This window comes from Synchiropus splendidus, chromosome 6 (genome assembly GCF_027744825.2).
Source record: "Synchiropus splendidus isolate RoL2022-P1 chromosome 6, RoL_Sspl_1.0, whole genome shotgun sequence".
In the NCBI taxonomy this organism is placed as follows: Eukaryota; Metazoa; Chordata; class Actinopteri; order Syngnathiformes; family Callionymidae; genus Synchiropus; species Synchiropus splendidus.
The window spans coordinates 13,111,015-13,130,553 of NC_071339.1; the positions used below are offsets into that span (position 1 = coordinate 13,111,015).

At 41.7% G+C, this 19,539-nt stretch overlaps 1 protein-coding gene across 6 annotated transcripts; it reads left to right on the top strand.

Moving 5' to 3' along the window:
* Nucleotides 1-802: 802 nt before the first annotated feature.
* Nucleotides 803-17,561, top strand: LOC128760303 (sodium- and chloride-dependent GABA transporter 2-like). 6 transcript variants are annotated; one of them, XM_053867598.1, is made up of 16 exons: nt 7,319-7,346; nt 7,583-7,640; nt 9,737-9,927; nt 10,546-10,680; nt 11,169-11,309; nt 11,428-11,515; nt 11,579-11,711; nt 12,037-12,171; nt 13,508-13,611; nt 13,745-13,869; nt 13,957-14,069; nt 14,997-15,134; nt 15,215-15,317; nt 15,396-15,496; nt 15,655-15,825; nt 15,892-17,561. In XM_053867598.1, exons 3-16 carry the CDS (start codon nt 9,741-9,743, stop codon nt 15,997-15,999), a joined length of 1,782 nt encoding a protein of 593 aa, XP_053723573.1. In that variant the 5' UTR covers nt 7,319-7,346; nt 7,583-7,640; nt 9,737-9,740; the 3' UTR covers nt 16,000-17,561. The 6 variants fall into 6 exon arrangements, with proteins under 6 accessions (XP_053723571.1, XP_053723575.1, XP_053723570.1 ...); XM_053867596.1 differs by lacking the exons at nt 7,319-7,346; nt 7,583-7,640 and adding an exon at nt 803-1,012; XM_053867600.1 differs by lacking the exons at nt 7,319-7,346; nt 7,583-7,640 and adding an exon at nt 3,124-3,214.
* Nucleotides 17,562-19,539: the final 1,978 nt, after the last annotated feature.

Consider the following 19,539-nt stretch of genomic DNA (forward strand, 5'->3'; position numbering starts at 1 on the left):
TTTACTGACTGTTTTTTCTTCAATTGAGGTGTAAAACCGTTCCTGTCTCCGCACTGGACCGTGGTAGAGTGTCACAGGTGCTCGCTCTCCACACCTCCGAGGCTGGAGCTCACTCCAGGGTTTGATGTCCTGTTGTGGGCTGGAGCTGGGACAGGGATGAGGCGAGTCTGGGACAGAGCGTTACTTGGTTCATGACTTTGTCACATTCAGAGCTGGACACGCACCGGGCACCTCTTCACTTCTGGAGAGACGTCACTCACTCGGCAACCCCTCCCACATGCAGCGGCCACACACATAGAGGAACAGCGCACCTGCAGCAGACACTCTACATTCACTCCTACAAAAGACTATTTTAAGGCTTGGAACGCATTGTTTCTTTTTCCATTCATTGTAATGGGAAAAATCGATTCAGATTTCTAACAAATCGCTTCCCGAACGGCCGTCTGGAACGGATTGTGGTGGAGAACCGAGGTACCACTGTGTTTATCAAATTATTTTGAGATTGTTGACGCAGCGAACAGCTTTCATTCCCTTCAGGATGATAATAAAAGTACGTGCTATCATTGTGACTGGCAACTCCTTCTCACCACATGATTGTATAATCCATTTTATATTATGTTTATGGTGGACTGAATGACCCCAGTGAGCCACACACACACACATGAACAGGCCTGCTGGGAGACTGTCTGTTTGACAGTATGCTGGACACATTGCCCCCCTTGACCACGCACAATTGTTGAACAGTCCCCGCCTTAGGTAAGAGCTCATTCATAAACACAACACAACCCCTCACCCACTCGCCTCTCTTTCTCTCTCCCTCATTGTCACTCACTCGTACACAGCACTCTTGAACCGCCACACATGGGTTTGCTCACAGTCGGAGTGTGGAAAGCCATTTGTCTCCAGAGGACTCGGGAACTGAGACTTTCATGTTCACCAGGAATCCCCTCTCAGGCTAAATGGAAGTGAAACCAAACCCAAGTGACGACTTGCGTTGAGCAGCCTTCCCCAGGTACGCCTTTTCCTTTCTCTGTGTCTGAGAGAGCTCTTGTTCAAGCAAAGCCAAAGCGTTGTCTTGCTCTTTTGTCTGGAGCTGGTCGCTGCCGTAAGTGGGCTAAAGGTCACAGGCTGCTCCGCACCCGGAGCAGCTTTAGCCTTGTTTAGGCTACGCTGACGTCATACTGGCTCAACGCTAATCGCTTTCCAGCAAAAGCTTTCTCCATAAAGATTTTATTTATTTCAATGCGATATTGACTTTCCTGTTTGACCTGTTGAATGTCTAATATAAGGAGGAAGTAGAATGGCACTTTTAAAAATGCCCTTCATTCATAAAATTCAAGTGCAAACAGACCACAGTCGTTTCGTGTCTCTGCACCTTCATTCATTCATTGCTTGTCCATTTAGTAGTTCATGCTATCATTACAAATGTTGCTCATCCAAACACCCTTCGCAAAAAGGTGTATACTTGAAGTTTATTTGACTAAGTACTCTGGAGTATAAGTATGCAAGTAAGTACAACAGACAATATTTCACTGAAAGTAAACTCATTTAATACTACATTCAATGATACACTCATGTATAGACTCCCATACACTGTGGGAACATATGCTTCTTATCCACATTTAGGTAATGTGAAGTACACTACTACTTGACTGCTTCACTACTTGAACATGCTATCATCACACTTGTTTACGTTTGCTCCACACACCATCAGGATGTGTTGACTGTCACCTCAGAGGTTTATAGTTTGCGACGCCGATCGCATTTGCACATCACCAAGTCAGCGGTTTGTCAGGTTAATACATTTCAAATATAGTTTATCAAAAGTAAACATAGAGTATTTTGCCTGTTTCAGTATAAAATATGTTTACTCCTTTTTGCTTAGGGATACTGAGTGTAGAAATTCTGCGCGGCTATATTATGAAGTGAAAACTTTGTCACTTAGTATTTTGCTCACTTTTAACTGTACTTTCTGTGGCTGTGGCTTCAAGTGTTTTTTTTGTTTTTTTTACTTTGTTAACAACTTAAATGAGAGACAATTGGCATTTTAGATTTATAATTCATGAATTTTGTCATACTAAGAGATTAGATTGTAGAACAACAAAGTTAATGATTGGTATAACAGTTTTAGTCTTGAGGCTGTAACACATGGTTTTGGGGCAATGAGTTCAGGGAAAGAATTTGAATCTGGATGGAGCACATCGCAGCAAAGCCTGGACTGCTGGATAGTTGACAGTTATTTTACTGCGTATGAAGACTAAAAAAACACACAAACTGTATGTTAAAAAATATTTATTTTCTCATAAAATCGTTTTTGTTCAATGATAATTTGTATTAGTAGTATTGTCATTTTTTTACTTTCATTTTTTTGCAGACAAATTTAAAATGTTTTGTTGATCCAATAATATTACAATAGTATTCCTACTCCTTTATTCTCGATACATACTTTGGATTTTATTCATACATTTATCTATTTATTGGAGTGATTACATTTTTATTTTCGGCCCGGTCTTTGCTTAATCTTCAAGCGATAGCATTTATTTATTTTATAATTATGTTCCTCAAGTATGACACTTTATATCTTGCAGTACATTTCTTATGGATATATCAAAATTACCCCCTCAAATTGTTTGTCCTCCAGTCGTGAGGGATTTTCACTCTAAATATTTCGGAGAGAGTAAACTGACTTCCTATCTAAATCCCGAGACAGATACTTAATAATCCAAATTAATAATGTAGATATTTTCTATTGCAATATGGCATGGGTGTCAGTCACAATACTTAATGTAAAGACTTTGTTCTTTACATGATTGTGTCATTTTTAAGCTCCTGAAGTTGGTCAGTATGGTGGCCCTGAAGTGCAAAACACAACATTTTGTGAGTGACATGCGCACAAAAGGTAAAATGAGAGTTGAATGAGTTTCCATCCCGCAAAGAAACCCATTCCAATCCACGTAATTCAAGTGGGGGGTTGAAGCTAGCCAGTAATGGGTGCCTGACCTCTGTGTTGCAGGTGGTACCAGCATAACCCGATCTGTAGCGTTCAACTGTGATTAGAAAGTCGACCTGGCAAGATCGGTCAAACTGGTTGCACTTGTTGTGCCTTTTTGGAGCACTGCTGAAATGTGGTGAAGAAGCAGAAGGGTTGCGTGGACAGTGAAGGGTGGCTGGTTGTCAAGAGGTGGCTGTTGAAAGTCATCAGTCGACACAGAAGGTAAAGACGTCAATGAGGATACAGACAAAGTTTGAGGTCGTGGTGGAAACCAATGTGGACCAGAGAGATATGACGGGCTGTTTAAGGAGGAGACTGGCTGTTGATCGGGTGATATCAACGTCGTAAACCGTGACATCAGTGATCATTGAGACGAGACATGATGTAGCTTATATATTGTCACGTAATATATCATTATACACTATGTATAAATGCTGATGACACAAAAGAACATTTGAAATGTTGTTGATCATAGTGATATTTAAAAAAAAAACAATTCATTGATGTTGTTTGACAGCTTGTGACTATATATATATGTATGTATTTCGAGAGAGTGAGAGAGAGAGAGGTGCACATTTGAACTCAGGGTTGTGACCTTAAGAAAAGATTATCAGGGTCAGTTAAGGTGTCACGTGCTGCTCAACGTCTGGCTCGCTGCACAATAACAGAAAGCCCAGTATATCTCAACCGAAGTTCAAGTTTGGACATGTGCCATTTCTCAGTCTAAACCCATGGAGGTTTTTAGGTGAGTGTAATTCCACACAATCCCTCCACTTTCTAACCGAGAGCTGCTTCAACTACTCTGTCTCTTCCATGACTTAAAACTCAAACGGAGCCTTGACTATCTTCTCATTCAGTGTCATTCTTGTTGCATTAGCAGTCATTGTGAGGGTCAGCAGGTTGTTAATATATGCCATGTTTTATATTTAATAATGATTGTTGAAATTGTTTACTCAATGTCCCACTTCTCCCGATTTCAATGTTAGAATGTTGAACATTTGTGTTTAACTTTGCCTTCTCAAATATTAACTTCCCCATAAATTGTTCAGTATTTTGGCACATATCAACCCTGGCTCCCCAGGTTGTGCATTTTAACTCCTGAACGAAGAATTTCTGCTGAGGAAACCATATTTATTGAAATACATGGCGGTCAACGGTGATGCACAGGATTGAGTAATAAACATTTGGATGACACCAAATGAAAAAAATCTGAAGATTTCATGTCGCACTGGGACCATTGACTTAAGCTGTTCCTCTTGGAACTGGTTTGAGAGTTGTACCTTGAGCGGTGTGCAGTGGGACCATTCATGTAATATGACTGGGGCAAGTGCGCCATTAACAAAACCCAGGCCACTCTGGATCACATGTTGTGATGTGGCCATGCACCTTGGGTTTGATAAACCTATGATCTACTTTCACTGTGTCAACATGAACAGAGACAGTATAAAGACATAGAGTATTTACACTTTCAGATATTAAACTGATAACTGAAGTGATGATTAAACAGTCAAATAAAAAAGCGGTGAAGTAAAGTTAGCACTGTTACATTTGGACAAGGATAAATCGGAATAGCTCTTCTCCAACGTCGTCACTCTACACAGAAATGTGGAACAGATTGAACTTTGCCCCTCCATATTGAACTTTGCCCCTCCCCGTGCGTGAGATTTACGAGTCTCGGACGGGGACGAAACTGCAGTTGACCTCCTGGCAAGAGGCCAATGTCAAACAGTTTGGACTCAAGGTTTTTAGAGACACTAGATGGTGACTTATGACCAACAATGAAATCACAAACTTGAGACGAAGGTGAAAGGAAGGCATTGTCTTCTGTCTATATATATATATATATATATATATATATATATATATATGGGAGAAATTGCTATAAAATCTATGGTAATAAACATGAAGAGAAGGATGTGGATGCAGTGTATGGAATAATAAATATTCCTTATGCAGTGTAGTGGGCAGGTAGGTGTTTGTGACAATGGGATACTGCATGTGTGGATGACTTCACACTCTCAGTGGGGGTGGATGTGGGGTCATGGCTTTGGCAGCCTGGGGGACAACAGCTGTGAATCAGTTTTGCGGTTCTGTCCTTGACCTCTTAAAGCCCAAGCTTTTCTTGAGTTTTGCTTTTTGCAATTTGAGTTAGGAATGACTTTGAGCGAGTAATAAATCACAAAACCTGTCTTGTTATGACAGCTGTTTTACAAAGAACAATAAACTTGTTTGTGGACATTTATTATTCACAACGGTCTTAGCAATAGTAAGTATTATTTTTATCGCAATCATAGGCCAGATATGAAGCTGGAGACCTAAGAGAGCAAAATCGTGTTGCAGATGGGAGAACATGGCATGTGATGGTTGTGTGTGGCCGCTACTCATGATCCTGGCCTCCATCTGGAGGCGATCAGTGCGGTAGAAGTCCACTCACACCTCTAGACTTAGACTTAGACTTAGACTTAGACTTGACTTTATTGATCCCTTTGGGATGACTCCCTCCAGGAAATTTACGTTTCCAGTAACAATAGAGGCAAGAAAGGGCATGCAGTTAGGAAGAGCATCACACAGAGAATAAAAAAGAAATACAAATGAAATAAAAATAATAATACTAATAACCTGGAAGTAAAAATACAATTGAAAATAAAATAAGAATTAAAATATATATATATATAATAAAAAAATAAAAAATAAAAAAGTTAAAAATTAAACTAGATTAAAAAGGGTTATTGCACCGTAGGGATGGTTATTGCACATTGAGATGGGTATTGCACATTGTAAAAGCAGGTGTCCATTACTATGTGGTAAAGCGTAGTGTACCCTACTACTTCCTCCCCCCAAGTGAGGAGTTGTAGAGTACGATGGCGTGGTGTACAAAGGAGTTCTTAAGTCTGTTGGTCCGACACTTGGGGAGCAGCAGCCTTTCACTGAACAAGCTCCTCTGGTTGCTGATGACGGTGTGCAGAGGGTGGCTGGTGTTGTCCATAATATCCAGCAGTTTGTCCAGAGTCCTCAACTCTGCCACGGTCACCAGAGAGTCCAGCTTCATGCCGACCACAGAGCCGGCCCGCCTGATCAGTTTGTCCAGTCTGGAAGTGTCCTTCTTGGATATGCTGCCCCCCCAGCACACCACGGTGTAGAAAAGGACGCTGGCAACCACAGACTGCTAGAACATCTGCAGCAGTTTACTGCAGATGTTGAAGGACCGCAGTCTCCTCAGGAAGTACATCCTGCTCTGTGTCTTCCTATACAGGTGGCTGGTGTGAGTCCAGTTTATTGTCCAGCCACAGCCCAAGGTACTTGTAACAGTCCACAGTCTCCACCTCAGCTCCCTCTAACAGGACTGGTCGCGGTCTTGGTTTGGACCTCCCGAAGTCAATAACCAGTTCCTTCGTTTTAGAGGTATAGAGCTGTAGGTGGTTGGTGCAGCACCATGCAGCAAAGTCCCTGACCAGTCTCCGATACTCCTCCTCCCTGTCATCCCATATGCACCCGACAATGGCTGCGTCGTCTGCGTACTTCTGAATGTGACACAGCTCTGAGTTGTAGCAGAAGTCTGATGTGTACAGGGTGAAGAGAACAGGGGCCAGCACTGTGCCCTGGGGGGCTCCTGTGCTGCTGACCACAGTGTCAGACGTGATGTCCTTCAGCCCGACGTACTGTGGTCTGCCAGTGAGGTAGTCGGAGATCCAGTCCACCAGGTGGGGGTCCACTCCCATCCTGCCCAGTTTGTCCCGAAACAGAGAAGGCTGGATGGTGTTAAAGGCACTGGAGAAGTCTAGGAAGAGAATCCTCACTGTGCCGCTTCCCTTGTCCAGATGGGAGTGGGCTTGATGGAGTAGGTAGAGGATGGCATCCTCCACGGCAACATCTGGCTGGTATGCAAACTGCAGGCGATCCTGGGCGTGCTGTACCTGAGGTCTGAGGAGGCTGAGGAAGAGCCGTTCCAGCGTCTTCATCAGATGTGAAGTGAGTGCCACTGGTCGGAAGTCATTCAGCTCGCTGGGCCGGTTCTTCTTCGGAACTGGAACAATGCGGGATGTCTTCCAGAGTGTTGGCACTCTCCCAGTCTGGAGGCTGAGGTTGAAGATCCGTTGTACTGGTTCCCCCAGTTCTGCAGCGCAGGTCTTCAGTAGTCTTGGACACACTTTGTCTGGGCCTGCAGCTTTCCTGGGTCGGAGCTTCCTCAGCTCTCCTCTGACCTGGTCTGTGGTGAGGTGTGGTCGCGATGGCGTTGATATGGGGGAGGAGGAGGGTGTTGTTGTTGTGTTGTCTAATAGAGAGAGTGAGGACTGTTTTCAAGGACTTCAAACCAGATACTCTGTCCGAGGTCCAGGTTGGAATGGAGGTACAGGTCAGTCAAGTGTTCGACCTCTGACTCATTGCTGTTTTGGGTGGAGGAAAAGGAGAGGGGTGAAGACGCATCCCTGAGGAGTCACCAGCTTGTAGAGGTGCTGCTGAGGGCGGGACGGCACCCACAGGCGACTGGTTTGCTCGGAATGCAAGCTGATGTTGATCTAAGATCAGACTTGATAGTGGCGAGGATTTTCTGGTGACATTTCTTCTCGCCACTTTGTTTTGATGCCACAGATTTGAGTGCTCGCCGTGAACACGTAAACCAGAATCCAATCTGAACCTCCAATGTACTGTAAGTGGTTTATATTTTCAAATCAAATACAAAAATGTTTGGAGTATCTTATCTGTAGACACACTTTAGACGCTCCATTGTTCTGTGCTGGGAATTGTGGCCCTTATGCCTGGAATTTTGAAATGCTCTAGAGTGGTTGAGTGTTAAGAGCTCCGGAAACTGTTGTCATGTCATAATCATTTTTCATCAGTTGTTGCTCTTATTATTTCATTTTTTATTTTTGTCTTTTTTTTTTTTTTTTAGTTTTCCGAGTGAGTTGACTAGTTTTAATTAGTTCCCGTTTTGGAAAAAGGTTTTTATTACACAAAAATAGTCAGTAATAAAAACTCAAAAGACACGTAAAGAATAAAATGCATGAAGTTTGGAAGGTGACATCAGGGACTTGCCATGCCACACCTGTCTTAAACCAAAATAAATAGATTTTAAATAATCTCAAAATGGTTTTGATTATATTGTAAACAGACAATGCTGTTTCAGTTTGTTATTGTTTTATGAAAAAACTTTTGTTTATTTTACGATTTAACTGTAATAACCATTGGAAGATGGTGATTCACTGATCAAGCCTCAAAACCTACCAAAAATGTGTTTTTGTTGTTGAGCATGTCACTTTATGGCCTGCAAAGTGGAAGCGGAGCCTTTGAGAAGGTAGCAAGAGTTTGCCGCTGCTTTGATGTCACTGAAAAGAAGCACAGTAACAAATGTCATTGACTATATTGTGAAGGAAATTGGCTATTAATTCAGCATATCATGACGACCTTCACGCCTGCTGACAAATGCTGTGGCTTCACCAACGGTTTATTGTCCACAGCTGTTCACATATTTTTGAATTCTAATGGCTCAACCCCCACACATCGCCCAAAACCCCTAAACAAAAGCTGCGTTTGTCTGCCTGATGCCAAGTAGAACTGACCCACATTTAACCCCACGTGGCAATAATCGGCTAATAAGGACGTTTCAGGTCGCCATTCTCACATCTGCTGGTTACAGTGTTTAAAACTAAACTGCGGATTAATGTTGGGTGAAAACTCAGACTTTATATTTGAAATGTTTGTTGACAAAAGCCTTCTGTTTAATTCAGCATTTAGGAGGAGGCCTGAGTTGTCTGCCCTGAGGTCTGAAATTCAGGGTTTGGTGTGGCAAACATATACACACAAGCATGCAAGCACACACATACCAGGATACTGGTTTGGCCAAGGTGTCTGACTGGAGGAGTTTGACTGTGCCAGGGTTGTGACATCGCTTCCACCGACAGGTTTCATGGAATGCAGTTGAACTCGAGTCATCAATGGTATATGTTATGATGGGGCTGCAGGTGCTATCTTCTATTGTGCAAAAACTTGGACAGATGACCCCCGTGGGAGATGTGGACATCATTATTATAACGTTGGTGACTTTTTGTGAACACTCTGCATCATGCTCAGAACAATATTTCAAAAACAAAATCCAAAACGTTCAAAGGAGTTTTGAGTGGTATGTGCAGATGGAATGGTAAATGATTCTTCCCTGTAGGAAGTTAAAGGGATAGGTTTGGTGACTTATTCAAGAGCGCTCGCTGCAGATGTGTTTGTTAGCTGATGTCTTTTTTTTTTATACGACCTCACATGTATATCATACATATCTGAGCAGATAGAACCGGCCCCGCACGGTCTGGGTTTCTCCATACCTCGTAATGAACCGAGGGAACATTTTTTTTTTTTTGTTACTTTAACATGACTTTCCAAACTTTTCTTGTGCTACGAACTGTCCATGTCTGGTCTTGGTGATGGATTATTTATCATCATTTATTGTAATTTATTGAACTCACTGGAACTCAATGGAATGCAAAAATTATTATGATTATTATTATTATTGTTGACTGTGTTTGACCTGGTATGAACCCTCCCCCTTGTGAGCAGTGTTTCTGATCGTGACACTGGTGTCCTGGAGGGGCATGATTGCGGTCCCAAACACTTTCTTACTTGTAGGAATGTGGTTTCAACTCACACAGAGGAGGGGCTGAGGTTGAATCCCACTGAAATGCAACGGCGTATTCAAAGCGGGTACCAAAGAAGATCGGAGACTTCCTCCTCACGCAGCTTCATCTTCTCTGGTTGCAGCACAATGGCTCAGCACTCTGACCTGGACTGCAAGCTAAGGTTGGAAATGGACACTTCACATCCTGCTCCCGTCATCAAGAGTCGAGGACAGTGGTCCAGCAAAATTGAGTTTCTCCTGGCCGTCGCTGGACAGATCATTGGTCTGGGGAATGTGTGGCGGTTTCCTTACCTGTGCTACAAAAACGGAGGAGGTGAGCTTGATGTAACTTCATCTAACACGCGTTGAAAATTTACAGTGATGAAGGCATGTTCGTTATAAAGTTATTACTATGTATTCATCACACATGGAAACAGTTTTTTTTTTCTTTTTCATTTGCATGCAGCTCTTGGATGCATTGATCCAGCAGAGCTTCCACTGGCATCATCAGCTCACCATTCTCACTCCACACACATATAGTCCGAATAAAGCTAGTCTTATTCCCACAATCCCAGCCACAGTTCCTCGCCAACATCCCAGGGGTTGCATGCAGCCCTTTGCCTGTATTCATGCAGCAAAACTACTAAAGATATTCATGTTTTTATTTATTTATTTTTATTAACCCAATGTTGTTTCTCAAACATGCATTTTTTTTATATACACTGGAAAACGTCCCTCAAAATCATTTTCTTTAGTTATTGAAAAGATATTTGTATTATATTGAGAATTTTTTAATGAAATGTACATAAAAGTATTATGGTATGGTATGGAATAGTATAGTATTAAGAATTATATACTATATATATATATATATATATATAATTGAAGTTATATTTAATATTCTTCTTTTTATCATTTTTATTCACGTAAAAGCACAATTTTTGTTTTCCAGGTGTGTTCTTTATTCCATACGTCATCTTCCTCTTCACCTGTGGTATTCCTCTCTTCCTGCTGGAGACATCACTGGGACAGTACACCAAGCAGGGAAGTATTACCTGTTGGAGGAAGATATGTCCACTTTTTGAAGGTAAACAATACATTATAGCTTTTAAAGGATTGCTTTCAATTCGATGCACTGTTCGAGAATGTATCTGAGATAATACATACAAAGTAGCTAACATTCATCATCCATACTGCATGCCGTCTTCACTTTAAGGAAGAGCGAACAGGTTTGCACTTGTTTAAAACTTACGTAAATCAGTCGCAAAATATTTCACAGCAGCCTACTGATGGTTGTCAAATGATAACCATCAAATGAACTGATTCACAGCTACTTGTGGGAACAATGAAGGGTGCGAGTTCAAGTGTGCTGAGGTTTCTATGTGACATGGAATATAAACTCATTTTGAGTGACTGAGTGACCACTGGACCCAATTCTACTGCCATTTTACAGTTGGGGACAAAAAGTAAAGCCCTCACTTTTCTCCAGTGAATGTGATTTAAAAATGATGTCTTTGCTCACGTAAAGATATGCACACAATAGAAGCATTTGTTTCTTATTTCTCCAATCAATAGGTCTGGGATATGGGTCTCAGGTGGTGGTCCTGTACTCCAGCATCTATTACATCATCATCCTGGCCTGGGCTTTTCTCTACCTCTTCTCATCCTTCAACTCGCAACTCCCCTGGTCCAGTTGCAGCAACACCTGGAACACAGGTCATTACGAATGAATTGGTTTTTAAAAAGCAGGCAGATTTATCTGACATCTCGCACATGATCGTATACTGAATTTTAATCAATAGCAATCTGGATTTTTGTTTTTCTTTCTGATCAGAGAGGTGTGTGGAGTTTGATCGGAATGATGTTCTGTTAAACGTAACCGTGCCGGCCAATGCCACATCACCAGTGAGAGAGTTCTGGGAGTAAGTCACTCAGACACATATTATCCTGAACATGAAACACATAACTTGTTTTTTCTATTGAAGGAGACGAGTTTTAAATATCACCGGAACCATTGATGAATTGGGGGGGATGCGATGGGAGTTGGCGCTGTGCCTCCTCCTCTCCTGGGTCATATGTTACTTCTGCGTCTGGAAAGGAGTCAAGTCGACTGGAAAGGTACTGAGCTTAGCATTCTCAGCATCACGTGGAGGATGATGTTGAACTCTCTTTTGTCCGTGTCAATGTTTATGTATTCTTGGATTGAATAACTAATGTAAACATATAACTAACTGTGTACATTCATAAACAAGTCAGCAGCGAAGCAGTGACGTTTGTCGGGTCCAGGTCATGTTAGGTTTGGATCAGTGGTCACAGACCTTGTATAACCCTGTAGAAGATCACTGAGGTGTTACAGTTATGCATATACACACTCTGTTCCGTTCACTTCTGCATGACATGGTTTTGTACTGCAAAACACCGCTCCCTCTCTGCTGGTCCACAGGTGGTGTACTTCACAGCCACGTTTCCGTACCTCATGTTGCTGGTGTTGCTTGTCCGTGGTCTCACGCTTCCTGGAGCCTTGGACGGCATCAAGTTCTACCTGTATCCAGATCCAACCCGCCTCTTGGACCCGCAGGTACGTACAACTCTGCTGTTTGGACATGTGACATATCATCACCTTATTGTAAGTTAATATGTGATGCATTTCACAAATAAATCACTCTGTAGATATGCAGTATTTGGGACGCACTGTGGAATAGTAGCTCTTGCATCTCGACTCTTCAAACATTTAAGGACATGGTTTTGCTGTTCTGTGAGCTTCTTTCAAGAAGCATAAATCTTTTGAATTCTGCTGAATGAGTCAGTGGGGGCTGAGACCAAACACAAAAATACAGAAAAATCCTCCATGGTGAAGATGAAATGCTAGTACTCATGGACTCTCAGTCAGGAACCCTGATAAACCTCCACAATTGACCAGAAACTGGTGGAATTCGGAGGGGCCCCATTATGCTTCAAGAGTTATCTCCAGTTTCAAGTGAGGCGGCCATTTTTTAAACTTTGAAATTACAAAGATTTCCATTTTATTTAGAAGGAAAGCTGTGAAATATGAAAAGTAAAAAGAGAGGCATGACAGCTGTTAAACATTTATCCACATGACATATGCATCTACACGTACACATTAGGGCTGCGGAAGAAGAGCAATTCTCAAAGATAACTCCATTTATTTCATAACAATATGAATATTTCTTCCTAGAATTAATGTTTCCACACATGGCAGCAACGACAGGACAAGACCGCATATCCGTTTCCTGGTGAACAGTTGGAAAGCCTCAACTCAAGTGTCTCCCAAACACATGCTCCCACTGCGTCTCTCTCTCTCTCCTGCTGCCCATTGTTCTGTGATAACTCAGGCTCTCAATCGCTGAAACAATTTAGCCCCCAAAATATTACTGCCACAACCTGTTCCGGCAATTTATTATTGCACATCAACTGCTTTGCATATTTATATAGAGTGAATAATGCTCTTTATAAATACACAAATACAACCACAGTCGCCACTTTGACCGTTTGGGGGAAACCGTGATGGGCATTTTTAGCGTTATTTATTTTTTAAGTAATAAATTACAATTGAGATATAAAACAAATCGGCTGCCAAATGTCAGGAAAATATTGAGGAATATTGTTAAATGCATATTGTCCCAGGCCAAATGCACATGTAGTGCACACTCTTGCTTCAAAGAACACGTCCGATGTGTCAAAGGTCATGATAAGAAAGCTCCTTCAGATCCATTGACAGCAGATTACTCATTTCACGCAGAGTCTTGGTCCCTCACATGCTCCCTCTGACTAAGTTGGCTCATTATTGCTTGTTTCTCCTGACAAAAACAGCAATTTGCGCGAATGATTACTCAATCACTCCCCATGTCCAACAGCTTAGACTGAAGGCTCAAGTGTTTCCTTCTTTTATTCAGGTGTGGATGGATGCCGGAACACAAATATTCTACTCCTATGCTATATGTATCGGCTGTCTGACAGCACTCGGCAGTTATAATAAATACAATAATAACTGCTACAGGTATGTATGAAGCAAAACTGAGGAGGATTTTTTCTTTTCTCATTCTGTCTCCTCACATGACTTGCACGTGAGCTGCTAATCTAATGGTGCAGCAACAATAAGCAGCTCCATTATTGTGTTTTTTTTCCCCCAGAGACTGTGTGTGCTTGTGCCTTCTGAACAGTGGCACCAGTTTTGTGGCAGGTTTTGCCATTTTCTCCGCCCTGGGTTTCATGGCCTTCGAGCAGCAAACGGACATAGCCACAGTAGCAGAATCAGGTAGCAATGGCAACATGAAAAAATATTCATTATTATTTGTTTCTCATTCAAATACGTATGTTTCCCTGATAATATTTTTCATCCCAGGTCCTGGTTTGGCCTTCATTGCCTACCCTCGTGCGGTGGCCATGATGCCGCTCCCTCAGCTCTGGGCGGTGTTCTTCTTCGTCATGATCATCCTGCTGGGACTGGACAGTCAGGTTGGATGCTCTTCTACAAGCATGTCTACTCATGATAGGTTGATGAGGTTTTATGAAATAGTGTCCACCAGATGGTACTGTCAGGACTCCAACAACTAATAAAAATGAAAGCTCACATCATTTCCAAACCAAGGGCGCCATCTAGTGGCCTCAGAAAACGTCACTCATGTCTACCAGTCCAGGCCTGGCCAACCCCCGGCTACTGAGCCGCATGTGGCTCTTCACCAAATGAGCCGCCGATCCTGCTGAGAGGATTGTTTATACAGGAAATGAGAGCTATTCCAGAGAAATGTCAAAGTATTGTTCAAAGACTGACTTGCATAACTTAGCATTCACAATACGGGGCCTCACCCACCCCATGTGAGTCGCCGTCCTCAGACTTGGACCGTCATCAGATCCACGATCAACACGAACACCTTTCACTTAGTCATTCCCTAAACTAAAGGTATGGCATGTGTTTCACGTAGTCAGTGGCGATCTTCGTGAAGTCCCTTAATTCAGTGGAGTGAAGGTGAGATGCTCCAGTCTGCAGCGTGGCTCACACACACAGACCTGGGTGACTTTATTGAGCCACGGAAAAATGAGATCAGTCAAATACATGGCGCATACATCTCTATCTACACCGCTTGAGGTGTAGACAGAGAGGAGGATCACTGTAAAATGTATGATTTTGCATGAACACATGCACAAGAGACATACACCGGACGCAAACCAGGAACCTTGTGACACACAGGGATGTGCTTTAACCACTATACTGCCGCCAAGTCACATGAGCAACTGTTCAGCTGAGCCTAACACCCTTACATATCTGTAGGATGTGGCATTTTTCAGCAACACAGCAAAGCTAAGAGGCACCTCTTAGCCTCTGACTGGTTGGTCACCCCTGTACTAGTCCGTGTCTTCAGGACTGATGTGTCTCTGCTTCAGTTCGTAGGACTTGAAGCGATGGTGACGGCCATCTCCGACATGAAACCTTCCTTCTTCCACGTGGGCCATCGCCGTAAACTTCTGCTGCTGTTCATCAGTGTTTTCTGTTTCCTCATTGGCCTCATCATGGTGACAGAAGTAGGATTTCCTTCATGTCTCCCAGTAACCAGACCATTCAGCGATGACTTGACTCACTCAGGTGCTGGTCTCCTCGACAGGGCGGCCTCTACATCTTCCAGCTGTTCGACTACTACTGCTGCAGTGGAATGACTCTCCTCCTCTTCGCCATCCTGCAGTCTGTGTCAGTCGCTTGGGTCTATGGTTGGTAAACTCACTCACGTCTGATCTTCAAATCACTGTGGTCCATCAACGCTGTTTTTTTTCTTTCGTCTCACTCAGGAGCGGATCGTTTCTATGACAACATTGAGGACATGATAGGATACAGACCAGCGCCGCTCATCAAGTACTGCTTAAAGTTTATCACCCCAGTCATCTGCATGGTGAGGAGACCTTCAGTCTGAGCTCAGACATGTTGCTCACACGTTTTAAGTTCTGTAAAGACACTGGAAAATCATGTATGAACAATGAAAATGTGTTCAGTGCAGAAGGCAACATTTTGTAATAATTTATAAACATGTTTCCAATCTTCAATTCATAGGGAACCTTCATTTTCTTCCTGGTTAAGTTCACCCCACTGAAATTTAACAACACCATGGAATATCCCTGGTGGGGCACCACGCTGGGCTGGTGGTTCACACTCTCCTCAACACTCAATGTTCCCCTGTGGATGCTCTATAATCTGTGGAGAACACCGGGAACATTACGACAGGTAAAGACAGTCAACTTCCACAGTAGAACTGTCTGAATTCTTCATTAAAACTTTCCCTCTCAACAGAGATTTGCCACCTTGTGCACTCCGTCCGACGACCTTCCTCTGTGCAAGAAGAGGAAGAAAGCACTTGAAGTGGAAAGCTTGGCCTTGAAACCTTCATCGGCTTTGTGAGAACTTTAGCCTCACAGCTCAGACAGTTCTCACTTGTGCTCTCTAAATCAGCAAAGTTTGATCCACGGTGTAAATGTGCTTTATCTGACTTTAATCTTAACCAACAAACTACTGGACTTACTCGCAGACAGGAGCAGCTACGCTTTACTAGCAGGGTTCTGGACGGGGGCTTTAAAGACGCACTCTTGCCCAAACATAATCGCATCATGCCAACTTCTATTGAGGAAAGCCTGTAAACATATGTTGATGTGACAGTAGCCATGGTGCGTCTCGAGGGGAGTTGCTTGGCGCCAGTGAGTGGTGCCCAGTCAGAAACATCCAAACAGTGTGAAGCCTGTTCGAGGGCTCACAGAACTGTGACATCCATTACAGCCAGGTAACTACTATATCAGTGCCAAAAAAACCTGATCAATGAAAATAAACTTGGAGATAAAAATGAATGTGAATGAATGAATGATTGTGTGAGAGTGAAACAAGACCAGGATGATAAACAAGGAATTCAATGGCGCTCAATGGCTTGGATAAGGTTCTAAGGGTTGAGTGCTCGACTAGTCTGAGAAATTTTGGGATGTCAAAATAGAAGTGACCAAGTTTACTTGGAAAAACGAATTGTATTTCTTCTGATACAGTGGCTTATGGTATTGAGGAAATCATGGCGTGGTCCATAAATGATCAATGAGGGGGCTTTAACTCGGACGGCAGTGTTCTCAGCACTGGTCATTTATATGCGAGGGTGGAGTAGAACTGCCAGCCCTTTTCACTGGCTGCTGTCTAACTTGTTTGTTGGTCACCATCTTGATGTCTACGTCAATTGTTGAAAATTTGCTTCAGCTAAATGAGTCCCACAACTGTGAACTGTGACGCATTCGCAGAACAGTGAGTTGCATCTGTATAGAAGGTTTGTTTGAAATGATTCATACATATTTTTTTATTACATTTTCAGTGCTTCATTTTTGGTACAAATCAATCTGGTCACTATAATATGTTGATCAGGTCCTGAGGCTCAGAGAGGCATTTAAGATAATATTTCAATATACATTTTAAGAACAAGGTTTTTTTTTTTATTTCAACTATTATTGTTACTTTTATGTCTTTTATGTCCTCTGAACTGTGTGGCAGTTGACAAAATGTGAAGAGAAGCTGAGCTTCGGAAAAGATTGAAAAACATTTGTCTGGTAATTCTGAGAAATTGAATAAAATCATGGAAAAGAGATTGTGATAAAAATCTAAACAGTTATTTAAAAATTGCCCTGTAGCCATTTTTGAACAAATACAGTTTAGACTATTTGTTTCTGCAAATAACATGCTAAAATGGCTGAGTGCCGGTAGCTACGACTTTTCACAAATTAAAAGGTACTTTCTACGTGGCACAATGGCCCTTTGGCCGAGGTTCCTTTGGTGGTGAGTGGTGGTTTTTCCTTTTCTTGAATAAGGGTTGAAAAACACTGATCGAACCTTGTCATCATGAGCAGTTGATTATGTTCCATCAATGTGTTTGTATGATTGTGATATATTGATGCCAGTTGTTTGGCTGACAATTTTTATCAGGTGAATAAATTTTTAAAAAGGAAGAAATAGACTGTTTCACTTTCACTTGACTCACACATCATGCTAAACATACAAGAATTATGAATGATGAGGGACCTTCATATAGTGTTTGTGTGCACCTTCAGTTAAGCCAACTAGGTGTTCTGCAGCGGTCAGCACCCGTTGAAGATGCATCAATGAGCAGGGAGTTGGATTCCTATCCCTGTAGATGGTCAACTAAAATGCCACAATCTGTTACACCTCAAGAGCAAAACAGGCAGCAGGTGACATGAAACATCTTAAGTTGAGCCAAACAGGCAAGTTAAGCAGATCAGCGAACATTGTAATACAAAGAAAAAAAATCATTTATATGTCGACTCAAAAGAGCAGATTGAGGATTCATGATATATATTAGATATTGCATTAGATTAAACGGCGTTCGCCATGATGCTCCGTTTTGAAATGATTGACTTTGTTCAAGTTCTCACCCGCCTAAAATTTGAACGAGCAGTTACAAGCTTCTGCTCCATTTCAAATCCTGTTCATTTGAAATGATGAACCCTTGTTTTACATACATGAGAAATAACTTTACAAAACGCAAAAATGACGTAGAATGGCATCAAGTCAGTTTTAAAATTTTGCATCGACTTTAAAATTTGGGGAATTTCTTGATTCTTCTCACTTGGAACAGCCACAGGTAACTAACTTTTAGCTTCATTCTGTAGCATCCTGTTGTAGTGGCAGCCATTATTATTTCAAGTTTAGCTGGTCATAAATCAACTATACCTGGAAGTCATACATTTTGTTACACAGTGCTTAGACAGTGCTTCATCAGGGTCATAAAGTTTTATTGGGGTCATTAAAAAGGGGTCAGGATGAATAAGATGTCATAAATCACTTGTTTTGATAATAAACGTCTTTTGTCAGTCATTCTCTGTCCCTTTATTTTCATAAAACACTTTTTATATTTAAATCTCTGACAGCATATATTGTTTTTTTTTTTTTTACTTTCTGAGGAACAAAACAAGTAGATTAAACTCACTTTTGATTCACGAAAGTAAGTTCTGCACAGGTACTTTGAAAAAGCAATCTGACTACTGATCACTCCCTCAAAAAGTAGCACAGTTACTTTACCAATTCCTTGAATATAAGAGTAACTAATTTAAATTACAAGTTACTGGTCAAGTTACATTTAGCAGACGACGGCAGCTCTCACTGACTAAACAATACTTTTATCTCAAATTTGAGGTTGTGTTTTTGATTCAAGGTGTCCCAGGAACAAACCTGAACCCTCAGAGGTCCAGAGTTCACATTTCCATGTTTGGGGTCATTTCTTCTCAGCACAATCTGAACGTTGTCAAAATATGATGTTTGTCATACTGGAGACAGACCATGTTTTCATTCACTCTTTCTCTTTCTTTTTGTTTATTGTTCTTTTTTTCTCAAGCGTTGTAACCTTTGTTTACTCACACTTTGTTCATTTGAATGTGTATGAGTAATCATAATATACAACTCATAAACATTAACTATGAACATGCTACTGCCGGTCTCGTGAGGTCAACTTCTCACTGATGCTTCACACATTCATGGAAGTAAATCAAAATCTCAACATGATAATACCAGAGTTGAGATGAACTATGGTCCTCATTGCAAGAAATATGCCTTATGTTACATGTTACGTATAAAATTATCAAAAATCAAGGCAGTATCATGAGAAAATATCTACATAGCTTGATAAATAAAGTGACAAACCATTCAAGCTGCATATCATTTCTTGAAGGGAATTCACTTTTTCTTACTTCTTATGTCAAGCAGACGAGGGAACCGCACCACCATGCAGGAAGGTTGTGACACTTTCCAAAAGTGAAGCAGCTGCTATTGTTTAAAAACTTGACCAGTCATTCTCAAGAAGACTGGTTTTGGATATTCATTTTACAAACCAAATAAGAGTCATGGTTCATTCCTGTGACAACATTTCATAAAAGACTGTTTGACAGACAGAGACACCTTTTT

Coding starts and splice junctions, on each gene's coding strand:
- LOC128760303 (XM_053867594.1), top strand. CDS start 8,926: ATGGTATATGTTATGATGGGGCTGCAGGTGCTATCTTCTATTGTGCAA. Junction 9,024..9,736: donor GTGGACATCATTATTATAAC/GTTGGTGACTTT, acceptor CTCTGGTTGCAG/CACAATGGCTCAGCACTCTG. Junction 11,712..12,036: donor GAGTCAAGTCGACTGGAAAG/GTACTGAGCTTA, acceptor GCTGGTCCACAG/GTGGTGTACTTCACAGCCAC.